At 46.2% G+C, this 16681-nt stretch overlaps 1 protein-coding gene and 2 non-coding genes across 8 annotated transcripts in view; all 3 read right to left on the minus strand.

Annotated features, from left to right (window-relative positions):
- Nucleotides 1–9422: 9422 nt before the first annotated feature.
- The window catches only part of TBRG4 (transforming growth factor beta regulator 4), an 11488-nt gene continuing 4229 nt past the window's right edge, over nucleotides 9423–16681 (minus strand). For all 6 annotated transcript variants that reach the window (XM_012809984.2, XM_023517718.1, XM_012809985.2 and 3 more), the window contains 9 exons: nucleotides 14752–15075; nucleotides 14014–14185; nucleotides 13597–13754; nucleotides 12839–12949; nucleotides 11736–11880; nucleotides 11220–11465; nucleotides 10887–10998; nucleotides 10612–10726; nucleotides 9423–9727 (listed from right to left, as the gene is read on the minus strand). In XM_012809984.2, coding sequence (XP_012665438.1) covers nucleotides 9626–9727; nucleotides 10612–10726; nucleotides 10887–10998; nucleotides 11220–11465; nucleotides 11736–11880; nucleotides 12839–12949; nucleotides 13597–13754; nucleotides 14014–14185; nucleotides 14752–15075 — 1485 coding nt within the window. In that variant the 3' untranslated portion in view covers nucleotides 9423–9625. The remainder of the gene's footprint in view (nucleotides 9728–10611; nucleotides 10727–10886; nucleotides 10999–11219; nucleotides 11466–11735; nucleotides 11881–12838; nucleotides 12950–13596; nucleotides 13755–14013; nucleotides 14186–14751; nucleotides 15076–16681) is intronic.
- Nucleotides 13847–13980, minus strand: LOC111727722. The gene has a single exon (XR_002775201.1). It is a non-coding gene; the product is annotated as a small nucleolar RNA SNORA5 (small nucleolar RNA).
- Nucleotides 15281–15414, minus strand: LOC111727723. Its single transcript, XR_002775202.1, has one exon. It is a non-coding gene; the product is annotated as a small nucleolar RNA SNORA5 (small nucleolar RNA).

Raw genomic sequence — 16681 nt, forward strand, 5'->3', positions numbered from 1 at the left:
CACCCATCACCAGAAACACCATTAAAATGAAAGTGGAGGGTCCAATCAACCCCCAGTGTGTTAGATCACTCACCTGTTAAAAATGTATAAGAGTATGTTCTGGTTCTGGTTCTGAGAGTGTGAGAGTAAATGTGTACTATTAGACATTGTTGATGTCGGGCCAATGTCTGTCTTGTCATTTTATGTCATTTGTTCAGTGTGAATTAAGGATTGGCCTCAGCCTGAAACAGTGTTGTATTAAACTGAAAAGGAAAACAAGTATACAAGAGTTTAGAAAAGGATTCCCTGATGAGCGTACTCCCCAGCACCCTAACACCATTCCATGGAGAGGAAGGCTCTGGCAGCATGACAGAAAAATCCCACGGTGGTCTTCTGTGATAGCAGCTCACCAATAGAGGAATGAACATGCAGAAAAAGAGCAGGCTCTGACAATAAACCCACTATTGTAACTCCACCTCTGAAGTAAAGGCTAAAAGTTCCAGGTGTTGTAGTTTTATTACTGGAATTTCTTCAGTGAATCTTTGGTCTCAGAAATTTGAGAATTGAGTCTGTGGGCCACAGATCAGTAACAAAATGAGATTTTGTTAAACTGAGGGACATTTAGAGGGAGTAGAAAACACCAGAGGTATTGGCAGAGTGGCTGTGCCTTGGAAAGTGTTGCAGTTCAGGCATTCTGGTAAGCTCCGAATGGCCCTTGAAATTCTGAGAGAGAGTGTAAATCCCATGCTTTGCAGGGCTGTGTCCATATCAGCAACAGGTCCCCAACGTGAACAGCCTCTGGAAGGGGGGAGGAGGCCCAGGCTGGAGGTTTCCTGCATGTGTCCTTTGCCTAAGAGTAAATAATTGGCCCTGGGAGATATTTTGGCCAAGACTTAGTAGATGAAAAAATATCTTTACAAACTGAATGGGTGTTCTAGCAAATGAATGAATACAACCCCTCACCCAGGACAAGGTTATTAGATCTTTACAGCGGTTTTTGTCTGGGGAGAGGATGTGTGTGCTCCTTAGGGTGAAGCCATCCAAATGTCTAAGACTGCTTTATTCATGACCTTACTAGGGCTCAAAGGCATAGCCTAGCAACATGTTTCTGCCTGGAGATGAGAATCTGATTTCTGAACTACCTGAGCCTGAAAAATAAGGATTCCCTGTCTGGGAAAATCCTGTATCAATGTTATATTTCACAAAATGTCTCTCATTTGTAAAATGTAATAATTTGGTTATTTAAATTGTTAGAAAAACTGAGTCTTTGTCAAAGAAAAAGATTCTTGCCTTTTAAACCTTTTAATTATCAGTTTGGTGAGTGAATGGTTAACTGTGATCCTATTTTATGAAAAGTGAGTTTTTAGAAATAAGAGAAATTAGACAGAAAGAAAAATGGCATTGTAAAGAAAAGAATCTTATGTAATCAATTTTTCCAGAAACAGAATGGTTATTTAAGAAAGTGAAAGGCAGGGCAAAAGTTAAAGAAAATTTAGAATGTTTGAAGATATCTGTGCAGGTTGAATGAAGCTCATAAAAGAGATTTTATAAAGAGGTTTACATGTGATCCAGCTGACTATGTATTTCCTATAAAATCTTTTAGCTTGTAATCTTGTTTGAACAAATGTTTTAAGCCTTTGATATGTGACAAACCTTCCAAAATCAAAACTCTAAATTTGGAGCGTGGGGTTTGTAGCACAGTGGTTGCAGTACAGACCACAGGCACTAAGGCTGACAGGTTCTGAACCTGAGGAAAACAAATTAGACTTATTTGATTTATTAAAAATGTATAGGAAACATTGTCAAATATAAAATGGTAATTAATTTGTGTGGATTATAATTATATGTATATTCCAATGGTATAAAGCATTAGTCTGTTCTAACATATATTGTCGGTAATAATTTCAATTCATCTCAAAAAAAAAAAAAAAAAGGAAAGTGTTTTTCTGTAACTGAGTCCAAAGTTTATCCTAAAAAAGAAAAGAAATATTAAGAGAGGCCAACAAATTCTCTCGAATTCAAATTCCTGATGTCTTTGGAAATTAAGTACCTTCAGACTAAAACCAGATTTTTAGAACTTTCATTGGAAAGATAATATATCTATGAGTATTGCTAACCTAGCTTCAAACAGAACAAAAATCAGTTATGTGGAACTGGGCTAATTTGTTATGACTTTTTGTTTGAAATATTGTTGATTCTTTCTATATTCTGTTTTCCAGAAGTTAAGTAAACCATTTTCTGTCTTTTGAGCTATTAATAGCTTTCCAAGAAATGTATGTACTTATGAGCAGAATTTGAAACATGTATTTTTCTCTCTCCTTAATTCCTCTGGAATTTAAAGGCCATTTGTAAGTATTCTTAATTTCTGATAATACAGTTATTTGCATAAGTTCAATAAGAATCTGTTTTATTATGCAGAACATAAAAAAAAAGATGACACTGGTTATTTTACCAAGGCTTGGCTGGAATAGCATTTCCAGAGATGTCCAGACTGCATTAAGGAATTAACATTGACTTTATAAGGCCAATGAAAAGCCTTGTGGAAAAACTGGCCAGATACCCATCAGTAACGTTTCCTGATCTGTGGTAAGTAGCAAAGGTGGCTTTCTGACAGGTCTGGGAATCGAAATGTGCTTGGGAACCTCAAGAGAAGTGGAATTGACCCAATGCATATAGGTATCTAATGGCACAGATAAAACCTGGGCTTGTGAAATGCTTTTGAGTTTTTAACCTGAGATTCCTTATAAAAGATTCTAGCAAAGCCAATTTTAAAGAAGAGCCTAAATGGCTAATAATTATTCTTATTGCACTTTATACAAATAATCAACCCCAGTATACTAAAGGTACAGTTTATCTTGGCAACTGAGTTAGTTCTGCTGTAATTTGTCTTTGGTAGAAGGGGAAATCGGAGAGAGAAAAATAATTCAAGAAAAAAGACACTATAGCCCACCTGTATTAAATCTCAGTCTTGCTGTACTGTCAACTGATAAAGTAAGACCTAACTGTTTTACTAAACTGATCTATTAAGTAGGACTAAGGAACTAGCCAAAATATATAAAATTATATATAGTAAACCTTAAAACTCAACAGAGGTCACCTATTGGCTATACTGGAAAAATCTGTATAGTATTTGATATCATCTGCTGTGTCTAAGTGTTGCCCAGAAAAATCATCCCATGGTTTAGGTGGTCACTTTGGTTTAAATTTGACAATGGGCTAGACTTCATAACAAAAATAATGCAAATAATAGCTAAAATTTTGAATATCACCTGATATTACAGGCCTCAAAGGTTAGACAAAGTAAAGTACATAAGGCCATAAGAACAAGAATCTGTAAACTTTGCCAGGAAGTAAAGCTTCGTTGGCCTCTCTTAAGTTAGATACAGGCCTTTGTCTCTGGTGTTGTTCAAAGAAGCCTCTGTCAATCCTCTGCAACTTAGCAGGGACTACTATAAGAACTAAAAGAGACTAAAGTAAATAAACAAAAACTCTAGAAAGAGTAACGAAAGATCTCCACTTGAGTAATTAACTGTGTTCTGTTTAGTCTTTTGTGTCTATACCTTCTTTCTCTCTGGAGGATCAAAGGGACTAAGTCTAGGTCAAGGATCAGAACCTGCTCCCCCTCAAACCAAAGTAGAAAGAACTTTACACCATCGTTCTGAACATATGTACGACAGTGAGGATGAAAAGAATCCTTACCTGGTGTCATCACAGCTGACTGAATAGAGCTTCAGAGCCCCTTGAGAAGTAAAGATAACTTAAGACATCTAACACACCCTACTCCAGCCATATACTGGGAGCTGGCTGGTCAACGCAAGGCTGAAGCCTGAGAAAATTCAGTGAGGGACTTAATTGAACTTTGAGAAAACGGGGGTGAAACCACACAGGGAAAAGTAAAAACTCGTGTGTGTGGCTCCGTGCCTGTGGCTCAAGTGGCTGAGGCGTGCCAGCCACATACACCTAAGGTGGCAGGTTTGAATCCAGCCCGGGTCCACCAAACAATGGCTGCAACCAAAAAATAGCCAGGCGTTGTGGCGGGCACCTGTACTCCCAGCTACTTGGGAGGCTGAGGCAGGAGACTCGCTTGAGCCTAGGAGTTGGAGGTTGCTGTGAGCTGTGATGCCACAGCACTCTACCCAGGGGGACAGCTTGAGGCTCTGTCAAAAAAAAACAAACCAAAAAACAACAAAAAAACACCCCCCAAAACTCCTCATGTGTGTACTAGGCCACCATCACGGTACTATTAAGACCTGAGTAGTAAACCCAAGAGTAGTCACAGTCCCTAAAAATCTAAGTACTAATTCAATTGATCTCCATAACTAAAAAAACCCCGTATCAACTGTAACCGCTCTGTAGCATTCATACAACAGAGACTCAAGTCTATAAAGTTGATAGTGTTAAGTACCCAATACCAACTTATCCCAAATGACTCAGATGAACCAAGGATTTGATTCCCCGTTAAAACCAGTGGGCAATGTGATAACCAAGCCCCCTACCCTTGAAAAAGAAACTTCTTTTGAGTCCATTAGTGTCAGCCCCCTCAAAGGTGGGGAGGGAAAATTCTAAGAGGCTTGAAGAAAGTACGTAGGGAGAAGAGGCGTGAAGATAAGGAAAGTCCTGAGTTCTCAGAAACTTCTTTATCTTATGTACCACCTCCCGCCCCCCACCCAAAGCTAAGTGCAATGATTCGGCTTCTGTACCTTTGCTTGCTTGCTGTGACACAGAAAATAGGGCATAAAGACCCATTTGATCTGCCATTCGTGGTCGCTTGCTTAAGGGCAATGACCCCTGTACAGGTATAATAAATTTCTATTGATTATTTACATTTAAGTGGGGTCTGTATCTTTTTTTCAGTTGTGCAAGTCACTACAGGAGGTGAGAGTTAAAGGGTACATGGTTTCTTTATAAGATGATGGAAATGTTCAAAAATGGATTGTGGTTGATGGTTGCACATATCTGTGAAGAGACTAAAAAACACTGATTTATATATTTCAAATGAGTGAATTATGAAATGTGAATTTTATTTTAATAAAGCTCTTAAAAATAAAGAAGTCAAAGCCATATATTAGCCTGAGAAGACTAACATCCCATCACTACAAAAAATAGAAATATTAGCCAGGTGTGGTAGAGCACCTGTAGTCCCAGATACTTGGGAGGCTGAGGTAGAACTACTTGAGACTAGGAGTTTCAGGTGACAGTGGGCTATGATAATGCCACCCTACGATAGCCCTAGTGATAGGAGACTCTGTCACCCAAAAAGAAGAAAAAAAAAAAGGCATACAGACAGGAAAGGAAGAGATAAAAAAAATTCCTATTTGTAGAGCATGCCTGTCTACATTAGAAATCCAAGTGAATAAAAAAATGCATAAAACTAATAAAAAGTTCAGCAAGATCATACAAACATCAATCCCACTTCTACATACTAGCAGTACACGTGGGAATACCAAATAAGAACATGATGTCCTTTTACAATCACTCCTTAGGCATATAGTTCACAAAGACCACACAACATTGATGAAATACCTAAATAGCCAAGTGTTCACCAGCACCTGCAGATGCTCAGGACCCTATATGAAAAGGCATAATATTCTGGGTGGTGCCTGTGGCTCAGTGAGTAGGGCACCAGCCCCATACACCAAGGTTGGTGGGTTCAAACCCAGTCCCAGCCAAACTGCAACAACAAAATAGCCAGTCATTGTGGTGTGTGCCTATAGTCCCAGCTACTTGGGAGGCTGAGGCAAGAGAATCGCCTAAGCCCAAGAGTTGGAGGTTGCTGTGAGCTGGGATGCCACAGCACTCCACCAAGGGCAACAAAATGAAACTGTCTCAAAAAGAAAAAAAAAAAAGAAAGAAAAGGCATAATATTCCTTATAATTTACTATGCACATTCTACCATATACTTTGATTTATTCTTAGTTTCTTAGAGATAGGATCTCACTCTTGTCACCCAGGCTACAGTAGAGTGGTACCACCATAGCTCATTGCAATCTTGAGCTATGGTTGCACCCACTACCCAGTAGCTGGGACTTCAGGCACAGATCACCCTGTCTGGCTAATTAAAAAAAATTTTTCTTAAAGAGAGATTTCATTATGTTGCCCAAGCTGGTCTCAAATTCCTGGCCTCAAGCAATTCTCCCACTTCAGCCTCCTAAAGGGCTAGGATTATAGGTGTAAGCCACCCCACCTGGCCATTTCTTTTGTATACTTTATATCATCTCTGATTACTTAAAATACCTAAAACAGTATAAATGCTATATAAACTTATAATGTATACTTTTAAAAAGTTGTACATTTTCTTTGTTGCTGTATTTTTCAATCCAGGGCAGGATGAATCTGTGGATATGGAACCCAAGGATACAAAAGGCTGACTGTATTGTACACATGGATCAGAAGATTCAATAAAGATGTTGAGTCCTCCCAAACTGATCTACAAGTTTAATGACATTCCTATTAAAATCCCAGTGAGGATTTCTGGTAGACATTGACAAGCTTATTCAAAAATTTATATTAAAGAACAAGGAAGGAACTAGAATAGCTAAAACAATCTTTTTTTTTTTTTTTTTTTTTTGAGACGGAGCCTCAAGCTGTCCCCCTGGGTAGAGTGCCATGGCATCAAGCTCACAGCAACCTCCAACTCCTAGGCTCAAGCGAGTCTCCTGCCTCAGCCTCCCAAGTAGCTGGGACTATAGGCGCCCGCCACAGCGCCTGGCCAATTTTTGGTTGCAGCCATCATTGTTTGGCGGGCCCGGGCTGGGGACTCGAACCCGCCACCTTAGGTGTATGTGGCTGGCGCCTTAGCCGCTTGAGCCACAGGCGCCGAGCCAGCTAAAACAATCTTGAAAGACAAAGCACGAGGACCCATTTACTCTACCCAACAGTAAGACCTACTTTATAGCTATAGTAAATCAAAGATATAGTGATACTAGGGGAGAGACAGGTAATACAGATCAATGGCACAGAATAAAAAACCCAGCAATAGGCCAGACATGGTGGCTCATTCCCATAATCCCAGCCCTTTTGAGAGGCCATGGTGGGTGGATACTTTGAGCTCAGGAGTTCTAGACCAGCCTGAGCAAGAGCAAGTCTCTATTAAAAATAAAATACTGAGCCGGGCATTGTGGTGTTTGTCTGTAGTTCCAGCTCCTTGGGAGGCTAAGGCAGGAGGATTGTTTACACAGAGGAGTCCAAGGTTACTGTGAGCTAGGCTGATGCCACGAACTCTAGTACCTGCGACAGAGTGAAACCATCTCAGATAACACTAAAAAAATCTCTCAAAAGCAATAAAAAAGCAAACGATTCAATGAGAACATAGGCAAAAGATATGAGACATTTCACCAGAGGACAGATGGCAACTAAATGTCTATTCCTTATCACCTTAATCAAAATGAGATGAAATAATGTTCAGTACCATTAGCTATCAGGGAAATGTAACTTAAAATCAAGAAACAGGGCTTGGAGCCCGTAGCTCAGTGGCTAGGACGCCAGCCACATACACTAAGGCTGATAGGTGGGAACCTGGCCTGGGCCTACTAAACAGCAATGATAACTGCAATTAAAAAAAAAAAAAAGCCAGGAGCTTGTAGTTCCAGCTATTTGGGAGGCTGAGTCAAGACAATCACTTAAGCCTAAGAGTTTGAGGTTGCTGTGAGCTGTGATGTCACAGTACTCTACCCAGGGCAACGGTAGGAATATGTCTCCAAAATAAATAAATAAATAAATAAATCAAGAAACATTTCACATATGTAAGTATTATTAAAATAAAGTCAATGACAACACAAAACATTGAAGATATGGATTAACTGAATCCTTCATACATTGCTGATATGAATGTAAAATGATACAGTCACTCTATTTTCTTTTTTTATTTTTGTGGTACAGTTACTCTATAAGACAGCTTGGTACTTTCCAAAAAAACCTCAAAACATAAACTCCCTATGACCTGGCAGTTGCATTCCTGGGCATATTTATCTCAGAGAAATGAAAATTTACACAAAAGCCTAGGCACAGATTTTCTGGCTACTTTATAGCAAGAACTAGAAAGAACCCAGATGTCTTCCAATAAGTAAGCAAGTGTTAGAGCCACACCATGAAACAAAGAGCAACACAGCTGTAAAAGCAGTAAGAAGTAATGAACTATGGGCACATCAATTTGGTTGAATGAGAATTCAAATTCTCAGAGAACTTTGAGAAGTGAATAAATCCAATTCCAAAGTCCACATTCTGTGATTTCCTTTATGTGCATTCTTAGAATGACAGAAAAGTTGTCATTTGGTGGTTATGGACAGGGAGATATAAAGATAAATGGCAAAGCAAGGGGACCTTGTGGAGGTGGGAATGTTCTCCAACTTGACTTCTGTTCCTGTCAGTGCCAGGCTATGACCTTGCTTCCTACTCTGGATGGGAATCACTGGATCATTACTTACAACTTCACAGAAACATGCAGTTATCTCAAAATGTCTAAGTCAGGGGCCCCAAGTGGTGAATAGGCCAAGCTTTTATTTCCTCAGACACATACCAAGGTTCTTGCAATTCCTTGGCCTCATTCTTGCAGACCCTGTGCTGCCTCACCATCAGCACTCGTCCTTACTGTCCCTTCACTTTGGGATGCTATTCCTTCTTCTGAACCATCTCTGGCTGCTGTTTCCCCTCCCACTGGGCTAGGAATCACTCAGCAGTGGCAACCCAACAGGCTATGCAAAGGACAAGACTGTGCCAAACTGTGCCTGACAGCTCCTAGCACATCTGGCCCAAAGCTACCCCAATGCTTGGGACAGTGGCCAGGCTTCATGTAGACTTGCTCTTTGTGAGGGAATGGTCTGGGGTGGCAAGCAGGCAGCAGGCTCCTCCATTCTGAGCCTCCCCGGCTGTTCCCCCATCTAGCAGGGCTGGAGGGGACCCACAGTGGCCCAACTCCCTTTCAGTCAGGTTCTGCCAATGAGAGTCTCCACTAAGGTGAAAGGTAGAAACCCTGCTGCTTTCTAGTACTTAGCAGCCCCTGGAGCACCAGCAAAGAGGTCTCTAGGACCCCATCTGGGCAGCAGGTTCCTGCAATGGCAGCACAGGTACTCACTGGACATGGTGATAAGGTCAGTGATGAACTCTAGCTCTGGGCCTGCAATATCAGCCAAGTGGGTTCTTCTCTCCCAGAGCCTCCCAAGTGCCCACCCATCCCTCATATCACTTGTCACCTCAGGCTGTTTGGGTCTCTTCCACCTACCTAGGTGTGAGATGACAGACGGTAGGGAGCTCCCCCCACCTCGATGACAGGTGGGAAGGTCCCCTGAGGAAGACAGATGCTGGGAGATATGGGCAGTTGAAGACCTTGGTCTGTTCCTAAAGCTAGTCCCTTCTGCTGACAGGCAGGTAAGTATAAAGGAGAGCCATGCCCAGTACAGGAAGGTGAGAGTGATGGGGTGGGGGTGACAAAAGCCCAGGAAGCCTCCTGGTGTCCAACACCAAAATTAAAGATTTATTACCCACAAGAGGATGCTCTGTCCCTTGGAGCTGCTGGCCACCCTCCCCACTCTGGCCAAGGTCCTGCACTGAGGTTTATCCTCAAGGATGACACCTCTTGCCTGCTCAGCACCAATGGCTAGGCCTTTGGGCAGAGAGCCCCTAGGTGTGCAGTCCACACTGTCGGCACAGGTCACTTGGCCAACTCCTCAGCCACTGCTTTGCGCATCTTGTCTTTGAGGTAGGCCCCTTTCTGCCATTCAGACTTGAGTTCCACCCACTCATAGAATGGGACCTGGAAGGAGAGAGATCACAGAGGTTGGGGGGGACCCCTTCTAGCCACTGTTCACTTGCTGCCATAACACCGACCCCTCATCTGCCAGCACTTACAAGTGACCAAAGCTCTGCACACCTGCCTCTTAGCCTCCAACCTCAAGGAGCTGCAGGCAGTATGAGTGGTTAGAGGGTTCTGCACCGTTAGTGTCAGAAGTGTCTGCAAATTATGCAGAGCCTAAGGGGCTTCTGAATTTTAAAGCAGTGTTGTTAAAAAAATTCTACAACAACCCAAAGAAAATGCGACAGAACACTGTGTGGCCCATAAAGCCACACACTTATTCTCCAGTGCCTCTCAGGAAAACTGTACACTTTTGGATTTGGCCAGTGTTTTGTAGGTGTGTGTCTTTCTGCTTCTGGATCAGACCACAGCAGGGAGCTCTGTGCCAGTCACAACACTGGACTTGGGCACCCTGCCAGTCTTCCCCTTTCTGAGAACAGATCCTTATCAAGGAGGCAGAGCAGCAACCCTTACAGCTCCGCTTGGATGCTATACTACCCTCCTAAGCTTCAAACCCCATCTGCAACAGAGCTCAACCCTGCTTACCTCCAAAGCTGAACAAATAGGCCTGGTGACCTTTCTGGATAGACCTATGGAGGCCAAGCACTAGGTGCTATGTTGGAGGCTGCGCAGGGAATAGGAGAGATGGAAGCAGCCAGAATCCATAGGAAAACTCCTTCCTGGGCTCCTGGGAGAGGGGCTGGGTGCCACAACCTAGGGCTCTGTTTGTAACGTTTTGGCTCCCAGGCCTGGTTGTGATTTCACCCAATCCCCACTTCTCCCATGTGGTGACCATGCATGGTGACTTCTCCCATGCGGTGACCACCCAAACGAGAGGTACTCACGTCCACCACCAGGAAGCCTGCAGCCAGCACGTGTCGCCGGGCCAGGACAAAGCGACCCAGCAAGTCCTTGCTTCGGCTGTTGAAGTTGGAGAACTCCCACCGCAGGAAAGCTAGCCTGGCAGGAAGAAGGGGTGGCTGACAAGCACCCACTCTCCCAGCCCCTCAGAAGGGAGAAGAGGAAAAGCAGAGGAAGAGCCACAGTATGCAGCCCAGGAGATATGGAGCCATCCATGGCCTTCACAGGTGCCCTGATACACAGGTCCCTGCACACCTACCTCTTAGCCCCTGGAGGTAGCAGCTGGCTTCCAGCTGGCTGGGCAAGGTGAGGTGCCACAAAATCCCTCAGGGGCAGAAACTGGCCATCAGCATCCAGCAGCACCTCAGCATCTGAGAAAGGGTGTGGGATACCAGCACATTGGGGGATGCCCCTCAGAGACCTCTCCCCTTGGGAAGGATGGACAGATAGGGTGTGTGTGTGGGGGAGCCCAGGTTAATGTTCTGGGTCATTAACTCTGGGTCAGTCCATGCTGCAGAAGGGGCAGGGTTAGAACTGTTCTATAAGGATTCAGAAAAAATCAGGCCCCATGCTAACTGGGAAAGACCCTCACCCAGCACCCAGCCGTATTGCGTGGCCACCTCGAAGCTGCCCTCGTTGGCACTTCCCAGTAGTCCCTTCAGAATCCCTTGTAGCTCCTTCTGTAAGGGGGTCACCGTCTTGTCAAGGGCTAAGGACCTGGGGGCCACAGCTGAGGCTGGCAGGAAAGGACCCGTATACTCAGGGTGCTCCAGCTGGGCAGTGGCATTGATGTGGAGAAGCTTTTGAAAGGTGTTCTGATCCTTCTGAGATGTGCCCCCTGGGGAATGAGAAGAGTGGGAAGGGTGAGATGTGCCAGGGCCAGGAGGATGGAGAGGGGCCCATATGGGAAGCAGCAGCACCCTCAGCCTTAGCCCAGTTCTCTGGGTCAGGAGGCAGCAGAGCGAAGGTGTGTTGACCACTCAGAGAATGAATGGAGAAGGAGTGAAGGCGGTTGGGCAGCACCGATCTCCCATCTCTGCTCTTATTTCTCACCTGGCTCTGTGCACCAATCAGGGAGCCTCTCATCAATGTGGGGTATGGGGCTTACCTAGAAACTGGGCATGAAATTCAGGGCAGAGGACGGCTCGCAGCTCCTTTTCCCTTGCCTGCTGCAGTATACACAGGGACCAGATCAGGTCCACCTGCAGGGCTGGCTCCAGGCCTGCCAGTGCTGGCTCCAGCTTCTCGTGCACCTGAGAAAAACAGGGTGTGGTAAAGAAAGCAGGCTTTGCCCAGGGGCTGCAAATAGCCACAAGCAGACCATAGTCCGTCATGTGGTCTCGGCCTGGTCACAGTGAGGTCAGAGGTGGCACTGGTCAGCAAGAGGTAGAATCCTGGCCTTTGGTCAAGTCCAGAACAATCCTGGGCTTAAAGGTACCAGGAATGTTCCTCTTGCCCTAAGACCACTCTGGACAGAAGGAAGAGCACTACCTAATTGCTGGCATTTGAAGAGGTTTACCTATACTCTGCCTACTGGCAGAGCCCTAGGGCACAAACATCTCTTCTCTAGTAATGTCCCCAAGTGGGAATATGGGACAAGGGAAGAGGTGCCTCTGATCCTTTAAGAGGAACACAGCACCTAAGGTATAAAGTAGCCCCCACAGTCCTGCCCCCTATACTGGCTGTTCTTAGGACTGAGCCAGGCAAGCACCTGTCAGAGGCTCCCAGAGTCTGGAGCCAAACCTGGTCAGCCTGCCTTTGTAGGACACCATGGAGATGTTCATGAGGAAAGCAACCCTATCACCCGAAGCTGGTTCCGTTTGCCATGGAGCCCTTTCCTCTGCCAAGCCTTCCCAGCAGGTCTCTGGAGTGGCTCCCTGGAGGTTCTGAGCTTCAGCAGGGCATTAAAAGCAGTCTCAGGAAACAAGATGTACTCTCCTAGCCTTGCCTGGTAGGGAAGTCAACTGGATGGCACAAAGGATTTCCTGTTTGTTCACAATGAGCCCCAGGATGCCAAGCTCCAGGCAGTTCCCTGTCCCTTCCCATGCCAGGTCTTCTTACATCCTGCTTTAGTACCTAGGGGTCTTGTGCCAGGCATAGCAGCCTCTTTCTTCCTGCCTAGCCTGAGCTGCTCCCCAGAAGATGGCTCATGAGCCCTTAGCTGGCTAGGGAGAGGGTAAAGATTGGGGAATGGGAGATCAGGGACTGTACCAAGTTGAAGAACTGATCCTCTTGTTCTGGATGGAAGTTCAGGCGGGCAAAAGCCAGGACCATGCTGCACAGGTGGGGCAGGATGACGTCCTGTGCTCTCTTCAGGATGTGCTGGGCAGGTGAGGGACAACAAAGAGACAGGATGAGGTCTCTGCCCAGGATGCTGTCCTCCTACCCAGATTAGAATCTTAGTGAAGCCTGGGTAGCCAAAGACAACTACAGAACCCTCCACCCAGGACCCACAAGTTGCTGGGCAACTTCCTCACCCAGTAGCAATGATCTATAAAGGACAGGGGACACCTAGAAACTGCCTCCGTCTGACAATGGCTTTAGAAATATTCTCCAACCAATACTTTCTTTACAGTTGCATTTGGGGATGGTAGCAACTGTTCAGCAGAGAGGTCTGAGTCATTCTCAGCCTCACTATCTGCACCACTGCCTGTTACAGCAACTCCAAGATGGATAGAAACACTTAGAACAGTCAATGAAAAAAACAGGAATGAGTTCTCAAATGTTTTTTCCACCACTGAGTAATCTTCCAAATAAGTTAAGAAGTAAGAAATATGTATCTGCCACCTACAAGTGGGCATTTTTAGACTGGCTTTGCTTCCCTAATTAAAGCGTTATTTTGCAATAGATGCCCTAAGTCAGTGCCTCTAAGTTGGGGCCAGTCATGGAGAGCCCCCGGGGCCCAGCTATCCTCAGTGGTGTGGAGCTGGTTGGCCAGGCCTTGGATCCTGGAGTCAGTCCCAGCTCACCTGGGCAAAGGCCTCAAACAGAGGCAGGTTAAGCCACTTGAGGAAGGCGAAGGATTTGGCACAGTTGGCTACCTCACCAGGCGTCAGGCTGGGCATGAGGGACAGCAGGTCAGCAGCCAGGCGCTGGGACACTTGGGTCTGATGAAAGCCAAGTTTGCCTTTGGGACAGAGTAGACCAAAGGATTTAGCTGGGGAAGGTCAGCGGTCACCAGCCAGCTCCACCCTACTTCAGCTTTGAGGTCTAGAAGCTTGATGTCTGTAACCAAATTTATCCCTGAACCTGGGACATAGGAACAGGGCCCATGGGTCACAGTGTTTCTGTGGCAGCCTTCTGGGCCAGTGCCTACCATAGGTAGGGCATGCACTGAATTTGACACAGCTGCAGTTCTCCTCTGCTGTTCTGTTGGAAAGACTCACCATAGCCATAGGCCAGGTCCAAGAGCACGCCTTTTGTCAGAGGGAAGGGCTTCTGCACAAGGTGGTAGGAGATGGCCCGTAGCAAGGGCACAGATCGCCGGTTCAGAGCTGCCAGTGTCACCAGCACCTTCCGCAGTTCGTTGGGGCCAAACTGCTCCACCAACTCTAGGCACTGTCAACCACAGCCGCGTAGGGGTCAGCTCAATGGCCTGAGGTAGCAGGGACGAGCTGGGGGCAGGGGTCCCATCCAGTGCAGCCCCTGCGAGACAGCAACTGGGCCTGAGCTGACTAAACACAGGCCCATTTGTGCAGGGCCTGTAGCCTTACCTGCCCCAGGGAACTCATGAACCTGGTGCACAATGTCCGTAGCTTAAGCTGAGAGAGAGTGGGACATGCAGGGTCTGGCTTAGGCCTGGCTAGCACTTCTGTGTAACTTCAGGAGCTGCCTGCCATGCGTACCTCTCAAGATTGTACCCTTGATAGGATTTTATAAAGGTGCAATCAGGGAAGCACTTGGGTTGGGAGGAGCGTGTGGGTAAATAGCGCTTGATAAACGTGGCCAAGGGGCAACCTCCTGCTGCTGCCCAGAGTCCTCTAGTTCTTCCCCACATGATACCTAAGACTGGACAAAAGCTTCCCAGGCTCTTGTCCCAATGCAACTTACAAATCCCTCTGCTGAGAACTGTCCCAAAGCCCTGGGGAAGGAGGCCAACTGCCACCTGCTCTTGGGCCTTGTACCTTGTCTTCCAGGCGGTTCATCAGTGACTCCGAGAGGTGCCCCACTTTCATCATGATGGCCACCACTGTGCGGCCATCTTCAATTTCTGTCCAGCGCCTCTCCAGATGCATGAGCAGCTCAGCCAGCAGCTCCTGAGAGCACTGCTCCTGCATGTAGGTGGCACAGGACTCCGCCAGGAAAACCAGGTGCTTGTAACTGAGTCTCCGCAGGCGCCAGCGGATCTCCTGCTCCACCGACAGCAGCACTTTGGAGTCCCTGGGGAGTGCCAGAGCATACAGGCTCCGCAGCAGCTTCACGAGGGCCCCATTCCACACCACAGTTATCTGGGCAGGGAAAGAACACAGGTGAGGTCACATGTGGCACCTTGTTGATCCCGTGTGAGTTGGGAGCTACCTCTGTGAACTTCCTCTTACGGGCATTTACTACAATTCTTCAAAGAGACAAGAGTTACCTCCCCAACCTGTTCTATTGGGGCCCCAGAGCTCAGAGCTCATGAGAAGCCTTACTCAGTTTTGAGGTCTAGAAACTTGCTGTCTGTGACCAAATTTATCCCTGAACCTGGGACACAGGAACAGGGCCCATGAGTCACAGTGTTTCTATGGCAGCCATCTGGGCCAATGCCTACCATGGGTATGGAAGGCACTGAATTTGACACAGCTGCAGGCATCTACACAGCTCCCTTTAGGCTTTTGGTGAGGTCCAAAAGCATGCCTCCAATCCTGGTCCTCTAGCCTCAAACAAATTGAGAATTTCGTTTGCTATTCCTTACAAACAGAACCCTGGGTAATAAGAAAAATTCTCTGAGTTTCCATAATGAAAATTTGACTTGAGATAGCTGATTATATGGAGACCACACCCTCTTCACATATGGCTCTGGCTACAGGTCTGTGTGGTGGGCAAGCAGACCTGAGCTGCAGATAAAGCTGTTAGGTGAAGACTGGAGGTCAGAGAAAGGGCCTAAGGGATGTGACCCGATGGCCAGGTTTGCTAGGATCAGTCCTGTCACTAACTTTACTTGCAATGATGTTAGAAAAAACCACTGATTTTTCTCTGGTAAACTGTTCCTCTAGGGGCATGTGACCCAAACACCAGCTCCTTGACAGTCAGCAGAGGCAGGCGCTTCCCCATGCAGGAAGGTTCACAGGAAGGCTTTGATAAAGGGTAAAAGGACTCCTGGTATCACTAAGCCCTGCAACCTCAAGTGCTGAGGCCTCCTGGAGATGAACAAGCTAGTACCACCACCAGAAGTACCTCTGAACAGGCTCTAATTAAATTCCAGCCATCCTCTACACATATACTCCTATAAGACACCAACACCCTGTGAGATACCATCAACCCCACTGCACATGTAAACAAAGGTCAACTTATTTCCCTGAAGTGTCAGAATAGTTCTGGATCCAGAACCTGCACCCTAGTCCCACCCTCTCCACCGGTGCCTGCTTTGTCTCTGACGAGGTGGACTCTGCTATACAGGGAATGTGCCTCCATGCCTCAGAGGTCCAAGATTTCACCATGGGCAGCAAGAACTTTGGTTGGGCAGTACTTCTCCTTTTCATCCCTTTGGCCCAAACTCCATCCTCATGGAAGAGAGCAGATGATAAAACAAGCATGAGGTCATTTTCTGCACCAAGTCTCTCAATGCTGAACCCCACAGCTCAGTCTCTTTACCTAAAAATGGGGCACGGTAACCACCTATATAGACAGGTGAGCTGGGGACAGAGAAGGCACTGTCTGAAGGCTGGGGAGGAGTTGAAGCCTGGGTGCCTGCATCTTTCTAGTTTTCGGACAGTAGGAAAATCTTTTAAAAGAAAATGCTGGCTCGGCGCCTGTGGCTCAAGCGGTTAAGGCACCAGCCACATACACCTGAGGTGGCAGGTTCAAATCCCCAGCCCGGGCCCGCCAAACAACAATGATGGCTGCAACCAAAAA

This window comes from Otolemur garnettii, unplaced genomic scaffold (genome assembly GCF_000181295.1).
Source record: "Otolemur garnettii isolate 467f Iridium unplaced genomic scaffold, OtoGar3 scaffold00119, whole genome shotgun sequence".
Classification (NCBI taxonomy): domain Eukaryota; kingdom Metazoa; phylum Chordata; class Mammalia; order Primates; family Galagidae; genus Otolemur; species Otolemur garnettii.